Source organism: Erinaceus europaeus, chromosome 10 (genome assembly GCF_950295315.1).
Source record: "Erinaceus europaeus chromosome 10, mEriEur2.1, whole genome shotgun sequence".
Lineage (NCBI taxonomy): Eukaryota > Metazoa > Chordata > Mammalia > Eulipotyphla > Erinaceidae > Erinaceus > Erinaceus europaeus.
The window spans coordinates 39584241-39602384 of NC_080171.1; the positions used below are offsets into that span (position 1 = coordinate 39584241).

Genomic DNA, 18144 nt, shown 5'->3' on the forward strand with positions numbered 1-18144 from the left:
CTTGTAGTTGCCAAGGAGCTAAAGTACTGTCTGTCCTACAGCTCTTTTTTTCTTTTACTTTTATTTTTATTTCATTTTGGAGATAAATGCAGAGAGAGAGAGACACCAGAGCATGGCTCAGCTATGGCTTATGGTAGTGCAGGGGATTGAACCTGGGACTTTGCAGCCCCAAGCACGAGTCTCTTTGCATAATCATTATGCTATCTAATCTACTCCTGCCCCTAAATCAGGCTCTTAAGCAAAGGAAGTGAAAGGAAACACTGAATATTATCTGAGAATCACGCCTTTTTGCTTCCCCCCCAAAAAAACCCAAATAAATAGACAAACAAACGAAAACAGGGTTTGGATAAGTTTCCATTCCCTCTTGGCACCTCCAAGAGGCAGCCTTGCTACCCTTCAGACTGGACACTTGCTTGGGGGGGGGGGGAGGAGCCACGCCCAGAGGCGTGGCCACACATGCGGGGGGCGGAGCTACAGTGAAAGTTGAAGCTACGGAAGCCGAGCGGGCGTCGGGTGGCTCTGACCCAGGAGTGTGCGCAGGCTCAAGACGCTGGGTGGGTTGTGACTATCTGACCCGCCCTACAGCGCCCTATTCGCCGCTCACACCCGCAGTGACTTCCTGGGTCACGGTGCTTCCCTGCTTTGGGACCTCAGCCTCAGAGTCGCCGGCCGCTTCTCTTGGGTCAGTGGCGCGAGGGTCTCGCAGCGGCGTTGTGATCGGCGTCGCTCAGTCCGCGGTACACCGGCAAGCCCGCGCGGTTGGCCGCTCCCGCCCGCGGCGGCCGGCTGGTGTGGGGACCCGAGCACCATCTCGACGGAGGCCCCGCGGGACGCGCAGAACGGGCCGCAACCCGCAGCCCGAGAGGACTGCGCCATGAGGCACCTGCCGTACTTCTGCCGCGGAGAGGTGGTGCGGGGCTTCGGCCGCGGCTCCAAGCAACTGGGCATCCCCACAGGTGAGCGGGCGCGGGCGGAGGTGTCACCTGCTCCCCGTCTGCTGAGGCTGAGCACCTCGGGTCAGATCCTGGAGGGGGAAGCCGGAGCGGAGTGTCGGAAGCCGGGGTTCCCGCCTCCCTACATCCAGACAAACAGCTCCCGAGCGTCCTGCCCTCTAGGAAACTTAGCGTGCACCAGATAGGCTGGATTCTCCTTCCCCACCGTAAGCTTTTCTGAAAACCTCTAATGACATCGTGTCCTGGAGACGACCTGGTTGAATGAGAATCGACTTTTGGGGTCTGTCTACTTAGGTTTTGGCAAGCCGGATGGACATAAGTGTATATGCTTAATTCACCTTTGACTCAAACACATCACGGCTGCTTTGAAAGCTGTCTTTGAGCTTGAGAGCCAAGTTATGCCAATTTCGAAAATAAGAGTGCCCTTCCAGAGTTTAGAAACCTCTTTTTCAAAAGAATGGGCAGGTGGAATCCAGCCCTTCCTGTCTGTTTTCTCCTACTTCCAGGGTATAATTTGAGGGCGGCTTTATACCATTACTGTAATGTGCTACTTTATTCCTAACGTGTCTCTAGAAAGAGAAAAAAGCCTTGCGAGAATATGGAATGATGGCATTGACAATCAAAAGTCTGGTTTTAGGAATTTTGTGAGTGTGCTGGCTAGACTACTGTTACTTACAGTTTTTATATTTAATGTGAAACTCTTAACACTAAGGATATTTACTTTTTTCATTTAGCTAACTTTCCCGAACATGTAGTAGATAACCTCCCAGCTGATGTGTCCACTGGCATCTACTATGGTTGGGCCAGCGTTGGAGATGGAGATGTTCATAAGATGGTGGTGAGCATAGGCTGGAACCCATACTACAAGAATACGAAAAAGTCTATAGTAAGAATTGCATTTTGCTCTACAATTAAAAATGGCATAATTGCAAGTTGGGCAGATGGTGCAGTGGTAAAAGCATTGAACAAGCAAACAAGAGGTCCTGTATTTAATCCCAGGCACTGCTTGTGCCAGTTATGCTCTGGATCTCTCTCCTCATTATTAAATACATATTTCTAAAAGTGGGAAAGTTTATTTTAAAGTTTATTTCGTAAACAGTGTAATATGCAATACTATATGATTTTATTTTTATAATTTATTTATTCATGAGAAAGACAGGAGAAGAGAGAAAGAACCAGCCATCACTCTGGTGCATGTGCTGCCGGGGATTGAACTCAGAACCTTGTGGTTGAGAATCCAATGGTTTATCCACTGCGCCACCTCCCAGACCACACTGTATGATTTTATTACTTATTTATGTATTTATTTTACCAGAGCACTGATCAGCTCTGGGTTATGGTGGTGCAGAGAGTTGAACCTCTTCCACAAAGAGACTCATGTTTGAGGCTCCACAGTCACAGGTTCAGTCCCTTGCACCACCATAAACCAGACCTGAGCAGTGCTCTGGAGGGGAAAAAAAAAAAAAAATCTTTGCCTATTCCAGAGTTATGAGATTCATCCACATTTTCTCCAGAAAGCTTAATTATTTTTTTTGCTTTTTTCATTCTTCTTCCTCTTTTTACATACCACTGCTGAACTCTGGTCTATGCTGGTGCTAGAAATTGAACTTGGGCCCTCCAGTGCCTCAAGCATGAAAATCTGTTGCCTGTTAATCTGTTACCTTTAATTGTCTTACTTTCACATCAAATTGATACTTAGGTATGGTGTAAGGTAAATTAGTTTTTCCATATAGTAAGGGAAATTTCTTAGTCCTTTTATTGGAAATAAGCATCCTTTTCTGCTAGAATTACGGTTTTTTTGGTCATAAATCTCAAGTGACCTTATATATGTGTGAATCTGAAATCTACTTGTATACAGTTGATCATTTTATCTCTAGGCCACTACTATATTCTCTTTATTTCCACAGCTTTATGAGATCTTGATATCTGATTATATAAGTCAATTTTTTTTTTCAAGATTCTCTTGGATAATTTTGACCTTCTTTTTCCCATGTAAATTTCAAACTACTTGTCCATTTCCACTAGTAGAAAAAACTTGGTAGGATTTTGATTAGGATCATAAATTAATATAGGAAGAGTAAACATCTTTATCATTTCTCAGTAATGTTTTGCAGTGGTCATTATTGATGTTTTACATACCTTAGAGACCATATTATTTACTGCAAGTCAGATTACTGCTTTATAGCCTGATAATCTCCTAAAACTTGACCATCTTAAGTACAAATAAAACTAACTACTGAGCCCTCCAGGGAGGTAAGTTAAATGCATATGTCCTTAACCAAATGCTGACCTCCAGAATTTTTTTGTTCTACCACAGTACTGCTCAGCTCTGGCTTGTGATGTGGGGCATTGAACCTAGGACCTCAGAGCCTCAGGCATGAGTCTTTTTTGTTTTCTTTCTTTCTTTCTTTTTTTTTTTTTAAGATTTTATTTATTTATGAGAAAGACAGGAGAAAGAACCAGATATCACTCTGGCATGTGTGCTGCCAGGGATCGAACTTGGGACCTCATGCTTGAGAGTCCAAAAAGCCTTATCGCTGCGCCACCTCCAGATCCATTTATTTGTTTGTTTTTCAACAGAACACTGTTCAGTTTTGGTTTATGGTGGTGGGGATTAAACATGGGACTTTGGAACCTAAGGCATGAGAATCTCTTTACATAACCATTATGCTATCTATTCTTCCCCTGGCAGGAGTCTTTTTGCATGACCATTATCTACCCTTCCCCTGCCTCAGAATGTTTCATTCTTTTTTATTTTTAATGTTTTATATTTATTTATTTCCCCTTTTGTTGCCCTTGTTTTTTATTGTTGTAGTTGTTATTGTTATTGATGTCATCATTGTTAGATAAGACAGAAATGGAGAGAGGAGGGGAAGACAGAGGGGGGGAGAGAAAGATAGACACCTGCAGACCTGCTTCACCACCTGTGAAATGACTCCCCTGCAGGTGGGGAGGGGCTTGAATCAGGATCCTTCAGCTGGTCCTTGAGCTTCATGCCACATGCACTTAACCTACTGCACTAACCGCCCGACTCCCTTTTTTTGATTTTTGTTGTAGCTGGGGCTCAGCACTTTAGGCTCACTTACTATAATCCACTGCTCCTGGCAGCCTTTTTTTTTTTTTTTCTTTCCATTGTAGTTGTTGGATAGGACAGAGAGGAACCAAGAGAGGTGGGGAAGACCAAGAGGGGGAAAGATATACACCTGCAACCTGCAAACCTGCTTCACCACTTGTTTGAGCCTGAGGCTCAAACCCAGATCCTTGCGCAGGTCCTTGTGCTTCGCACTATGTGTGCCTATCCCGGTGCGGTACCACTTGTTCCCCGAGGTTCACTTTTATTTTTAGCTAGAAAGAGAGACAGGCTGGGGATGGGAGTCGTGCAATAGCGCAGCGGGTTAAGCATACGAGGCGCAAAGCGCAAGATCCCGGCTCCCTGCCTGCTGGGGAGTCGCTTCACAGGCAATGAAACAGGTCTGCAGGTGTCTTATCTTTCTCCCTCTCTGTCTTCCCCTCCTCTCTCCATTTCTCTCTGTCCTATCCAACAACAGCGATAACAATAACTACAACAATAAAACAAGGGCAACAAAAGGGAATAAATAAATATTTTTAAAAAGAAGGCTGAGGATATATATATATATTTAAACCACCACTGTTCATCTTTGACTTACGGTGGTGCAGGGGATTGAACTTGGAACTTTGGACCCTCAGGCATTAGAGTCTGTTTGTATAACCATTATGCTATCTATCCCAGCCCAAAAATTATTAATGAGAGGGTCAGAGCATTGCTCTAATGTATGTATTTGAACTCAGGACCTTACACACGTAAATTTATTACTCTGTTACATCCCCTTGCTTCTTGTTTTTTTGTTTTGTCTTGTTTTGTTTGCCTCTTGTTTTATTTTTCTAAAAATATTTATTCCCTTTTGTTGCCTTTTTTTTTTTATTGCTGTAGTTATTATTGTCGTTGTTGGATAGGACAGAGAGAAATGGAGAGAAGAGGGGAAGACAGGGGGAGAGAAAGATAAGACACCTGTAGACCTGCTTCACCACTTGTAAAGGGACTCCTTTGCAGGTGGGGAGCCTTGGGCTCGAACCGGGATTCTTACACGGGTCCTTGAACTACACGCCATATATGCTTAACCCGCTACGCTGCCACCCGACTCCCTGTTTTTTTTTTTTTTTTAATACTTATTTCCTTTTCTTACCCTTTTTTTTTTATTGTTGTAGTTATTGTCGTCGTTGCTGGATAGGACAGAGAGAAATGGAGAGAGGAGGGGAAGACGGGCGGGGAGAGAAAGACACCTGCAGACCTGCTTCACAGTTTGTGCAGCGAACCCCCTGCAGATGGGGAGAACTTGAAACGGGATCCTTAACGCTGGTCCTTGCGCTTTGCGCCACCTGCACTTAACCCGCTGCACTACCACCCGACTCCCGCCTCTTGATTTTTTTAAGAGAGAAAACAAAACTTACCTTAGTCCAAAGGTCTCATGCACTGTTTCCTTCCTTCCTTTTGGTCTGACATATTTTAACTAAACATAGTGAACTTGCCGTGTTCTGCAAGAAGGACTAGACAGCTATGGAATCAGCCGGTTCAAATTTGATTTATATAGATCATTCTCATGGAAATAAGTAATTTGCTATTATTAATATTATTATTTTTTAAGATTTTGTTTAGTAATGAGAAAGTAAGGAGGAGAAAGAGAAAGAACGAGACATCACTCTGGTACATGTGCTTCTTCTGGGGGTTGAACTCGGGACCTCATGCTTGAGAGTCCAGTGCCTTATCCACTGTATGATCTCCCAGACCACTAAATTGCTATTATTATGTGTTTATATAGATATTATTAATCAGAGCTTTGTCTGAACTTCAGAAGTTTCCATACTTGGTGTGTTCAGAGACATGTGGATTAGTTTGTTTTTTTTTTAACCAGAGCAGTGCTCAGCTCTAGTTTATAGTGGTATAGGGAATGAGAGTCTCTTTGCATAACCACTATATCATCTCCCCACCCATCAATAGTTCTTCTTGGTAGTGACATCCATACTTTTGTTTAGTCCCTCTTTGACATCTGTTTTATTTATTTATATTTATTACTAATGTATTGCTTTTATGAGATTTCTAACTCTTTGGGCATGAGTTTTTTGTTTTGTTTTTCTGTAAACTATCTGTGGTGTCAAATTACCTCCCTCAGTTGAATGTGTAAATTGAGGTCAGGAACAGGAGCAATGGAAAAATTGGGGAAAGAATGCACATAGATTTAATCTCTATTAGAAGATTTAGTCAGAGCTGATTGTGTCAATTAAATTGACTCGCCATCAATATGAGGATATATTTAAATTTTTAGGTACTCTCTGATCTGATTTTTAAAACATTTTTTTGATTATAGGAAACTCATATTATGCATACTTTTAAAGAGGACTTCTATGGGGAGATCCTCAGTGTGGCCATCGTTGGCTATCTCAGACCAGAAAAGAACTTTGATTCTTTAGGTAAGTTCTTATTTAGATTGTTTAAGTGTTACTTCCGTGTGCTTCCTCTGCTTCTACTATTTACATCAATAACAGGACAGATAATATTTTGAACATTTATGTGCCACACAGTTTGGTGCCTTACATGAATGAATTCATGTCATTCCCCCACAACATTAGAAATTATTGTATGTATTTTATAGTTGAGGAAGTAACAGAAGCCAAATATCTGTTTTAGTGTGATGGCTTTAGTAGTAGAGTTCTTTTGCAAGTATAAAGGTGGAAAAGAATAGATATTTGTTCTTTTTGATAATTGTGATTTTCATTTTTGCTAGTGCCTTTCTGTAAGAAATTGCAAGATTATATCTTTTGTCTCAGTTTTTTATCATCATTATTTATTCTTCTTGCAGAGTCACTTATTTCAGCAATTCAAGGTGATATCGAGGAAGCTAAGAAACAATTAGATTTACCAGAACATTTGAAAGTCAAAGAAGACAACTTCTTCCAACACCCTAAAAGTAAAATAATGAATGGCCACTGATAAAAGATCATTTATTCAATCACTGTTTTCTAGTATTTTAATGTTCATACTATATAGTCTCATCATTGTTATATTTTGAGAATCGACAATTTTCCTAAGGCTGTGAATTAGTTTAAACAGTACAGTGTAGATAACCATAGTTGGAACTATTAAACCTATCATGCTACAGGATTAAAATAATTCATTTTAAAAAATCAAGAAATTTTGTATGTAAGGTGTTGATTAAAATATACTACTGGGGAGCTCTTAAGTGTCTTACAATAGAAATAAAAATGGATGTACATATAAGTCAAAAGTTAAATTGCTAGTTTCTCATAGTAAATGTGTGTACTTTGTTAGCATGTGCTACTATGCAGAAAAGACTTAGGGTGATGTATGGAACAGATTTTTTAAAAAAATTATTAGAAATAATTAAAAAATTTTTTAAATTATTAGAAATCTGAAGGGGAGAATCCAGACATTGCATTTGATATTTTGTGCATCGTATGTTATTACAGACATGATGGCTGCTGACATTTTTATCATTTCTTTTATGAGGCTAAACCATTCTGTGTTCCATTTTTGTTACACTGCCTCAACCTTAATTGGTATAGATTTCCTTTACAAGTTGTTTTCTTTTAAAACAAATTTAAAATGAATGTTTTTTAGATCTCGCTGTTGCACTTCTCTTTTTTGGGGGGGATGACATGGATTGAACCCAAGACCTCAAACATGTGACACATAATGCTCTACCACTAAATTGCATCCACCTCTTTAAGAATAGAATTTCTTAGTCTTCAATGTTGTTTTTTTCCCTTTGTCAGTTTTTTTTTCCTATTTAGAATTTCCAACTACTGTACACTTAGAAAAGATTTCATCTATCTTTACCATCCCATCTCTTTACTATGTGAACAGTAATTAAGTGCATATCTCTTTTGTGTTTTAGGGAGAGAAAAACCAAATTTCATCTTTAGGTTTTCTTGCATTTTAGATAGACACTTAAGTACTAGCTGTACTTTGAGGGACTTTAAGAGCCAATTAAACTATGAAATCCTTATTTATTTTTAATGTGATTATATTATTGAGCAAATGTAAACTTTTTGTGCATGCACAATGTAATATAATGCTTATAGCTTGGGGGGCAGACATAATAAAGTCTTACTTAATCTACACTATGCATTTTTTAATTTTAATTCTTGGCCACATCAGTCTTTTGTTTATGTAGAAATGAAACATTTGACTATATAGAGAATGAAAATTACAGATTGTTTGGTTTTCCCTCCCCACACACCTCCCCCAAAATAGAATATATTACCTTATTTTTAACACCTGATGGAGATGTAGGTGGGGTGGGAGCTGGGACAAACAGTTAGGAAGAAGGTAATTTTAGGGGCTAGACAGTATCACACACATTACCATGCAGAAGGACCTGGGTTCAAGTCACCACCAGCAGGGGAGAAGCAAGTGCTGCAGGTATTTCTACCTTTTCTATTCCCTACTGTCATCTCGATTTCTTTCAGTCTTATCAAATAAATGAACAAGTGCTGGAAGTGATGGGTTTATCACGTAGGTACCAAGCCCCAGAGACAATTCTGGTGTCAATATAAAAGAAAGGAAGAAGATAAGATACATATTTTTAATGTTTATTTTATTTTCCCTTTTGTTGCCCTTGTTTTATTGTTGTAGTTATTATTGTCATCATTGTTGGTTAGGACAGAGAGAAATGGAGAGAGGAGGGGAAGACGGGGAGAGAAAGACACCTGCAGACCTGTTTCACTGCCTATGAAGCGACTTCCCCGGCAGGTGGGGAGCTGGGGGCTTGAACCAGGATTCTTACACCGGTCCTTGCACTTTGCGCCATGTGCGTTTAACCCACTGCATTACCACCTGACTCCCAGAAGATAAGGTAATTTTAAAGGTAACCTTGTAAATTATTTTTCCTAATCTGCATTTAGCCGAAATACAGAGAACTTAGGAAATTCTAAATCTAATGTTGGGAAAAAGACAATGCATGGAGAAATTCTACTAGATTTACCTCATGGTATATGACTGTTGTGGCAAATAGTATAGTGTGTCTTTTTAAAATAAAACTATTGATATTTAGAAAATGTAATTTAGGGCCTGGACTTCCTGAGTAAATAGACAAGCAGCCCCCACCACCCCTTACTCAGATGGCTCCAACAGAAAGAGGCTCAAGGCCCTCCCTAGGTCTCCTGGGCCAGGCCTTACTTTGGTGCAGGGACCGCTTCCTTTTTTTTTTTTTTTTTAAATTATTTTTAAAAAATTTCTTAGGGAATTAATGTTTTACATTCAACAGTAAATACAATAGTTTGTACATGCATAACTTTTCCCAGTTTTCCATATAACAATACAACCCCCATTAGGTCCTCTGTCTTTTTTTTTTTTTTTAATTTAACCAGAGCACTGCTTAACTCTGGTATATGGTGTTGCAGGGGATTGAACCTAGGACTTCGAAGCCTCAGGTGTGAGTCTCTTTGCATAACCATTATGCTATCTACCCCCACCTGGTGCAAGGATCATTATAGGAGGGACACAGTGATAGGCAGAGCACCCCAGACACAACATGTGAGAAGCTCAGAAGAGAGGGTATCCTTGCCCCTTCCCAATTTGGGGCTGTGAACTGCCCCCTACCCCATATCCTGAAGAGCTAGACTTGTTATCTGCTATTTCCTATAAATTTGACTTGATAATTTGTATTTGTTGTTTTAGCATATGGAGATGTGTTACTTTGGATTCATTTTTTTAAATTAAATTTAATTTAATTTTTTAGTTAAGAAAGGATTAATTAACAAAACCATAGGGTAGGAGGGGTACAGCTCCACACAATTCCCACCACCCAATCTCTATATCCCACCCCCTCCCCTGATAGCTTTCCCATTCTCTATCCCTCTGGGAGCATGGACTCAGGGTCATTGTGGGTTGCAGAAGGTAGAAGGTCTGGCTTCTGTAATTGCTTCCCCGCTGAACATGGGCGTTTACTGGTTGGTCCATACTCCCAGTCTGCCTCTCTCTTTCCCTATTAGGGTGTGTCTCTGGGGAAGCTGAGCTCCAGGACACATTGGTGGGGTCTTCAATCCAGGGAAGCCTGGCCAGCATCCTGATGGCATCTGGAACCTGGTGACTGAAAAGAGAGTTAACATATGAAGCCAAACAAATTGTTGAGCAATCATGGACCCAAAGCTTGGAATAGTGGAGAGGAAGTGTTAGGGAGGTACTCACTGCAAACTCTAGTGTACTTCTGCTTTCATATATTTTGCAGTAGTTTATAGATACGTGTGAAGATATGCTCTCTCACAGAAACTGGTGTATATCTAAGTTTTGGGACTTTGTTAGAAAGTGAACCACCTGGGATGAAATTAGAGTATACTATGAAAGGAAAGGTCTCACCCGAGTAATGAAGCTGAAGGGTTGTCATTCCACATGTGAAGTCTCTGGACACAGTCTGAAGTGAAGCATGTTGAGGTGGCAATCATTGCGTTGGTTAGGTTGTGATCGGCGGATGCAATATTATTTGATATGGATTGGGAGAGGCATACGGGAAAGTGGGCCCTACCCAAGGGTTCCAGGACTGGGGGAAGTAGGGGCTCTATAGTGGAGATGTGAGGTTCCTGCTGTCTTAGGGTTCAAAAAGACAATCAATAGTTAATGTTATCATCACATATTTGGTAATTGGGTTAACTTTTAAAAGTCCTTTTGTTATGGTTTGCTGTACAGTACCCAGTATCTTGTATATAGCTGTGCTATTGGATGCTTCTGATCTACTTGGTCTAGGCTTTTGAGAGAGTCGGCATATCAATTACACAGCCTATATATTAAAAAGATTCAGTTTGTGTTTTGAAAAACTTTGAGACATACAACTGATTTTCTCCCTCTCATATTAATTAACTACTGATTTATATGTCTACATTTTGCTAGGAGTGTACATAAACACCATTCCCACCACCAAAAGACTGTGACCCATCCCTCCCACCCACTCCCACCCCTTCTGGCCCAGGAAGCTGCATGTCTACCCCTCACCACAGGGTTTTTACTTTGGTGCCCTACTTACAATTTCGTCAGGTCCTGCTTTTAGTTTCCCTTTCAGATCTTCTTACTCAACTTCTGTTGATGAGTGGGATCATCCCATACTCATCTTTATCTTTCTGACTTAGCTCACTTAACATAATTCCTTCTAGCTCTGTACAAGATGAGTCAGAGAAGGTGGGTTCATTGTTCTTGATAGCTGCATAGTATTCCATTGTGTATATATACCACAGCTTTCTCAGCCACTCATCTGTTGTTGGGCACCTGGGTTGCTTCCAGGTTTTAGCTATTGTGAATTGTGCTGCTATGAACATAGGAGTACACATCTCTTTTTGATTGGGTGTTATGGAGTCCTTGGGGTATAACTCCAGGAGAGGAATTACTGGATCATATGGAAGGTCTATTTCTAGCCTTCTGAGTTTTCCAGACTGCTCTCCACAGAGGCTGTACCAGTTTACATTCCCACCAGCAATGTAAAAGGGTTCCTCTGTCCCCACAACCTCTCCAGCATTTGTTGCTGCTGTCCTTTTTGATGTATGCCATTCTTACAGGAGTGAGGTGGTATCTTAGTGTTGTCTTAATTTGCATTTCTCTGATAATCAGTGACCTAGAGCAGTTTTTCATATGTTTGTTAGTGGATTAATTTTTTAAGAAAAGACTTTAGTCATTTATGAAGTAGAGGCCAGACTACTGCTCAACTCTGGGATATGGTGGCAGTAGGGATTGAGCCCATCTGTGATGTAATGTGAGTATGGAATTTCCTTTATACTTTTATTAGAGGATGTCAAGGTAACACTTCTGTAAGAGATGATACCAAATCTCCAAATCTCCTATCTCTCAGTACAAGGACCTAGAAGATTCAGACCATGCTCTGACTTACAGCTTATCTATCTGGCTTATGATTGGTCATACCTGGGATTTAACTTAGACCTCTGGGGCCTCAGACCAGAAACTGGTGCACAAATCACAGTGTGGTCTCCCTGACCCAAGTATTGTTTTTAAATACCATTTCTGTTTCATAGTTGTTGCTGTAAATTTCTTATAATTGTAGATTACTGGCAATAATAATTTAAAAATAAACATGAAGATCCTTGTAAAAAGTGTCACTGAGATAACAATGGTTCACAATGTTATATGTTTTGGGGTAATAGTTTGACATCTCTTCCTGATATCACTGTTTTCATTTGCTCTACTTGTGCATGGACTGATTTGCAGAATGTAGTGCTGCAGTGTGGGAGACTAGAAACAGGGCTTCATAAGCCAGTTTCCATGCAGACTTGGGCAATTTCCCTCCATTCTCACATTTCTAGTCCTTCAGCTATGTAAACAGGTTTGATGCCACAACCGTAGGAAGGTCAGGCTGGGTGAAGTTGGCTGACCTTTTTCACAACCTTAAGCTTCATGGGTGTGTCACCTGGAGCTCAGATTTAGAAAGGCACCATGCTTTGTGTATAATTTCACTGAAAATTATTTTTCTTTGTTATCTCAGGATCTTCACAACGCTAGGCTAACCATTTCAGATAGAAAAAGTGACGGAGACAGGAGTGTGGGGAGGAAACCACAACAACAAAACTTCCTTCAATGCAAATTGGGGAGAGGAGGCTTAAACCTGGATCATACATATGGCAAAGCTATTTTGTTGGATTCTGCTTTGGAATCCTTAAAATTTTTTGTGCTGGGTCCCATGAATCATGTAACTACTTTGGACTCGATTACCTTTTTGAGAAGTCACATCTAGGTAGTTGGCCTACAGGAAATGACATTGATTTGACAGGTAAATAGCTCTTTAAAAATGAAAATCAGGTACTTCCGGGAGACATGGCTAGGGACTAAAAATGAAAAGCAAAGACTCTTACCCCCAAGTTATAGTTATAAAATCCACAAGCCTCACTAAACTGCAGCTGGGACATCCGCAGTCTTCAAGGCCTCAGGTGCTGGTATGCGTGCCTCCAATAAAAGGGGCAAAGGATTGAAGCCAAGCACATGGAGATTGGGAGCTCCAGCAACAAAATGGCACCATTTTGCCTCTGAGCAATAGCAGTCAAGGCTGTATATGGTGCTCAGAGCTTTGGCCCACAATCTCAAGTGAGAGTCTGCTGAATTGGTGGCAAACAACAGACAGGTAGCAAAAACAAGAACATGACAACTTAAAAACACAGAAGTGAAACAGAAGGGCTCCAGGAAATTTTAGATGTAGAGGGACTATCAGAGAAAACCAGGAAACTTATTATGAAGTCTCTCCAAGAGTCCAAGCACAATATTGTGAAACATACTTGAGTTGAAATAATATTTAATAAAGGAGTTAGGAAACAATTCCAGAATCCTCTAAGAAGTTAAAAAATATGAAAGAACTTTGATCAGAATTCACTAAGCAGTTAGTAAGCATGAAAGAAAAACTTCAAATAGAATTGCAGGGTATGAAAGACACTTTGAGCATAGTACAAGCTCAAATATTAGGCTTTGGAAGTAGACTCAGGTAGAGGAAAATTATATAAACTAGAAGCTACAACTAGCTCACTCAATCTAAAGATGAAAGGTTTAGAAAAAAATGGAGTTGTTTCTTATAGAAGTATTAAGTTCTATTAATACTTTGAACAATCAAAATATTGTTACATTAAGAAACATTATATTAAGACTGAGAATATTATTAAGACTAGGAATTGTGGTTCTTTCTAAATATCTGGAGAGTCCTGCATAGACAAACACATGCATGTCCCAAAGTGAGTTAATCTCCCTCCTGGCTGGTTGCTTCTTAGAGAGTGGAGAGCTGGGGTTGGGGGAGGGAGCAGGTAGATACTGTCAGAGGTCAAAACTTGATCCCATATGTTTATTGAACTAATGACTCTTTAACCAAATACACCACTTTAGTCAAGAATAAATTTTATTTTCTCTGCATTTTGGAGCAAATTGTTGTTCAGTTTTCTGAAGGAGCAATCTCAGGGTTTTCTTTTTGCTGAGGAACCAAGGAAGGAAATCCATTAGTTACCTGGTTACTTCAAATCTTTCTCTATTACTTTGCTGATAAGGTACCCTTGTTAACAAATTAACTAGGTGTGTCTGTGAGTTCAGATTAAGTATATAGAGTAAGTCAGTCTGTGTTTCTTGCTTATATAAACTTATTATTTCATAAATCCTTTTACAATAGGTTTAAAGGAAGGAGATTAATGTGGTTTTGCTGCTACTAAAGTGGTGTGGGGGGGAGTTAGCACTTATATAACTATTTGTGTATGCAAATCCTATTGCATATCTGATCTCATGCCTGCCTCAGGGTAACCTTATATAGTCTAAGGTTTAGGTTTTTCTTGAGTAGCAGAGAATCAGTATTGTCCAGAATTCCACAAAAGAAAGGGTTAGAGCAGGAATTCCATCTTCGAGATCTTTAATCTCTAAACTCATGATATTTCAGTTATGCCAAACCATCTTTATAAAAATGAATGTGGGGACTAGGGCAGTATCACAAGTTAAACAACAGACTTACTTTCATGTCTCAGGCTCCAAGGTCCCAGGTCCAATCCCTGGTACCCCCATAAACCAGAGAGTGGTCTGGCCAACAACCAAAATTAATTCACTGCTCCCAGTGGTCATTTTTTTCTTTTTTCTTTTTCTTTTCCTTTTATATTTGGTAGGACAGAGGGGAGGGGAGGGGAAAAGGGAGAACCTATAAACAGTTCAATGTTATCAGTGTAATTGGGAAAGTTGGGAAATAAGAGAAGTCAAGATGGGTGATGGGGTTAGGTAGCATAATGATTATGCAAACATTCTCTCATGCCTGAGGCTCCAAAGTCCCAGGTTTAGTCCCTCTACCATAAACTAAAGCTGAGCAGTGCTCAGGGGGAAAAAAAGATGGATGATAAACTGGAGACCAATGGACATAGCTTACAAAGTGTTAAATGTCATAACCAAGGTAAACTGATGGAAAATCTAGAACTGGAACCTTCCAAGTTCTTGTCTAACTCTTGTTATATTTCCAGTCTTTTAGTATTTCCAAGTTATTTGCAAATAGAAAACAAAAAGTGACATTGTATTCCAACAAAATGTTTATCTATGTAGACAGTTGTTAATATTCCAAAGAAGTCTGAGAGTAAAATCACCTAAGATAAAAGAAAGATGTTAAACTGTACCAGCATACAACATGAGCCTCCTATTCACGCTCACACAGGGTAACAAGTTTTTCTTAGTGTTCAAGGTCATCTCAGCCTCATTTAATCTTTAACATATCACAAACAGATTTTTCTAGGAAAACTATTTTCAGCATACACAAAAGAAAGTCAGTCTATATGAGACTCAGATTTATCAGAGAAAGTGAACAACACATAGACAACTTTTTTTTATTGCCTTAGAAGATACTCTATAATTACACAGGAATAAATGAGAAATTCTTCCATTGATATGTTATCTTACCAAGTATTTTTACTTCTTTCTAAGAATTGAAAGGGCAACTATCCGGACTTCAAATTGATTTTGAAGAGTTGATTTAAATGATAAAAAATTTTGGAAGTATATCAGATTTTGTGACACATATGGTAATTTAGGGAATTTTTTTCAAGATGAAATTAGCAAGGACTAGAGGATAGCACAGCAGTTACCCAAAAAGACTTTCATGTTTGAGACTCTGAGGTCCCAGGTTCAACACCTACCACCAGAGCTTAACAATGCTGTGGGTGAAAAAAAAAAATAATAATAAAAGAAGAAAGAAGCAAAAAAAAAAAAATTTTTTTTTCTGTGAGAAAAATCTGGTCTTTGTTTTTAACTTGGGCTAAGAATAATTTTCATATTTTTAAAGTAATAAAGCAAAAACTACTATTTTATGATGTAAAATTGTTTTAAATCCAAATTTCAGTGTCCCTAAACAGTTTTATTGGAAGATAGCCTACTCCTTTATTATGAATTGGCTGCATCTATGTCACAATAGCAGAACTAAATATTTACTGTCTGGTTTGTTACAGAGAAATTTTGATGACTTTTGTTTTGAGAGTTTTTCTCTAAAGAAATAGTAAGGCCCTCAGCAACCTAAGACTTCTTCACTTTGATTTCCTGTGTCAGTAATATACTGTTAAAACATACATAAATCGTGGTCTGGGAGGTGGTGCAGTAGATAAAGCATTGTACTCTCAAGCATGATGTCTGGTTCTTTCTTTCCTCCTATCTTTCTTCAATAAATAAAATCTTTTAAAAATGCATAAATTTAGGCAAGACAACACAATTGCCCCATCATAAAAATAAAATAGACATGCTATTATTAGCTTTATAATATTTCTCTTACCACTTAAAGACAGTATAGTATAGTTATTAGGAAGATGTGTTTAGGATCCTTTTGTCATTTTTTTCTCCCTAAGTTTTGATGACTTATATGTGATTTTAGACTTGTTAATCTTTTTTTTTTTAATATTTATTTTATTTATTCCCTTTTTGTTGCCCTTGTTGTTTTATTGTTGTAGTTATTATTGTTGTTGTCGTTGTTGGATAGGACAGAGAGAAATGGAGAGAGGAGGGGAAGACAGAGAGGAGGAGAGAAAGATAGACACCTGCAGACCTGCTTCACCTCCTGTGAAGCGACTCCCCTGCAGGTGGGGAGCCGGGGTTCGAACTGGGATCCTTATGCCGGTCCTTGTGCTTTGCGCCACCTGTGCTTAACCCGCTGCGCTACAGCCCGACTCCCTAGACTTGTTAATCTTTATGAGTCTTAGGGTTCTTACAAAAGCAGAATAATAATTGTTTTGATTTTGTGAAGTTATTGTAGTAATGGAGTGTTTTTGTTTGTTTCTGGGACTTTGGAGCCTCAGGCATGAGAGTCTCTTTGTATAATGATTATGCTATCTACCCCCACCCTGGAGTGATTTTTTTTTCCCCCAAAGAACTATTTAACCTTGTGTCCACTTAATGAACTCTATTAGGATTTTCATAATCTTAGACTATCACTTTTCAGAATTTTAGTGGCCTGTGCCATCTTCCTTAGAAGAAAATCTGCTATGATCCTGTTTAATTTCTTAGTACACCCCCCCCAATGTTATTAGCTGCAGAAAAACTGTCCTAGATGCATAAGTCCAATAGTGTATTTGACAGGCAAGTGAAAAAATGGGAGGACAGTTGGTGGGTAGATCAAGATTGTGAATTAAGTATTGTGGTTTTCATGTTAGACTATATTTTAAATTTTTCTGTGGAAAGTCTGCAGTTCTTTGATGGGCTATTGATGACAGTTCTGTAATTCTGTATTTTTTTTTTTCTTAGAGTATATAATAGTATTGTTTTACCTCTTTATGTTAGGTTGTCGCTGTCATTTTTTTCTGTAATATTCGATGTCTTCACTGATGTTCTCAATGAGAAAAACTTTTAGAAAATCAAGAGTGCATAATGCTGCATTTCTTAGAGATTTAGTGATTTATTTCCCACTGGGCTTGTTGCTGCCTCTCTACTGCCTGAGCCACCCTGACCTTGGAGTCTTATGATTGTGGATAACTACAGAGGAACCAGGGTCCAGCAAGCACATGGTTCTTAGGTTATGATGCTTCCTGCATTTTCTTTTCTCATCTCAAAATAGGTCATGACCAGCCTCAGAAGAGGTGGTCTTTTCTGTTCACCAGGGGTTAGTTGAGTTATCAGTATGGAGTCAATTACGGAAGAAACTTTCTTTAGTTAGCCCTTATAGAACAAATCTGACTTAAGAATTCCCCAAAGGGAAAAAAATAAATGTTTTCTTAAAGGGAGCTAAGGTGGTAGCTAGAGGGGGAAGAGAAATTCCCTTAGGGAAAAAAAAGTTTTTCTTCTCCCCACTTCTCAAAGTTCATTTAAAGAAATAACAAAATTCCAGGAGAGCAGATATCTTCACAACACAACCAAGAAATAGAATTTCTATAAGTTCACTCCTATATCACATGAAATAGTTTGTGTAAATCTCCCTTGTTTTCACTTCCTCAGTTTTGACATACTATTTTGAAAACAATCCCTTTTAATTTTTCCTTTGTTTCTCAATTATGGTTGATTGAGTTTAGCCATTCAAAAGAAGAACAAAATATCTCAGCATTCTTACACACTATAGTTGGGCTTATGGCTAAGAAACAAGCATAGCCCCCACCCCCACATCAGTCAGATTTGTGGGGATAAAACCCCCTAACTGTAATGCTCACGTATGTTTAGGAGTGTAGTTGTGTATGGGACCTCTGT

At 39.3% G+C, this 18144-nt stretch overlaps 1 protein-coding gene across 1 annotated transcript; it reads left to right on the plus strand.

The window, feature by feature from the left end:
- The first annotated feature begins 567 nt into the window (after positions 1–567).
- RFK (riboflavin kinase) lies at positions 568–8111 on the plus strand. Its single transcript, XM_007536379.3, has 4 exons — positions 568–956; positions 1688–1839; positions 6338–6440; positions 6830–8111. The coding sequence occupies exons 1-4, from the start codon at positions 875–877 to the stop codon at positions 6958–6960; spliced, it is 468 nt and encodes a 155-aa protein (XP_007536441.1). The 5' UTR covers positions 568–874; the 3' UTR covers positions 6961–8111.
- The last annotated feature ends 10033 nt before the right edge of the window (positions 8112–18144 follow it).

Coding starts and splice junctions, on each gene's coding strand:
- RFK (XM_007536379.3), top strand. CDS start 875: ATGAGGCACCTGCCGTACTTCTGCCGCGGAGAGGTGGTGCGGGGCTTC. Junction 957..1,687: donor GCAACTGGGCATCCCCACAG/GTGAGCGGGCGC, acceptor TTTTTCATTTAG/CTAACTTTCCCGAACATGTA. Junction 6,441..6,829: donor AAAGAACTTTGATTCTTTAG/GTAAGTTCTTAT, acceptor TTCTTCTTGCAG/AGTCACTTATTTCAGCAATT.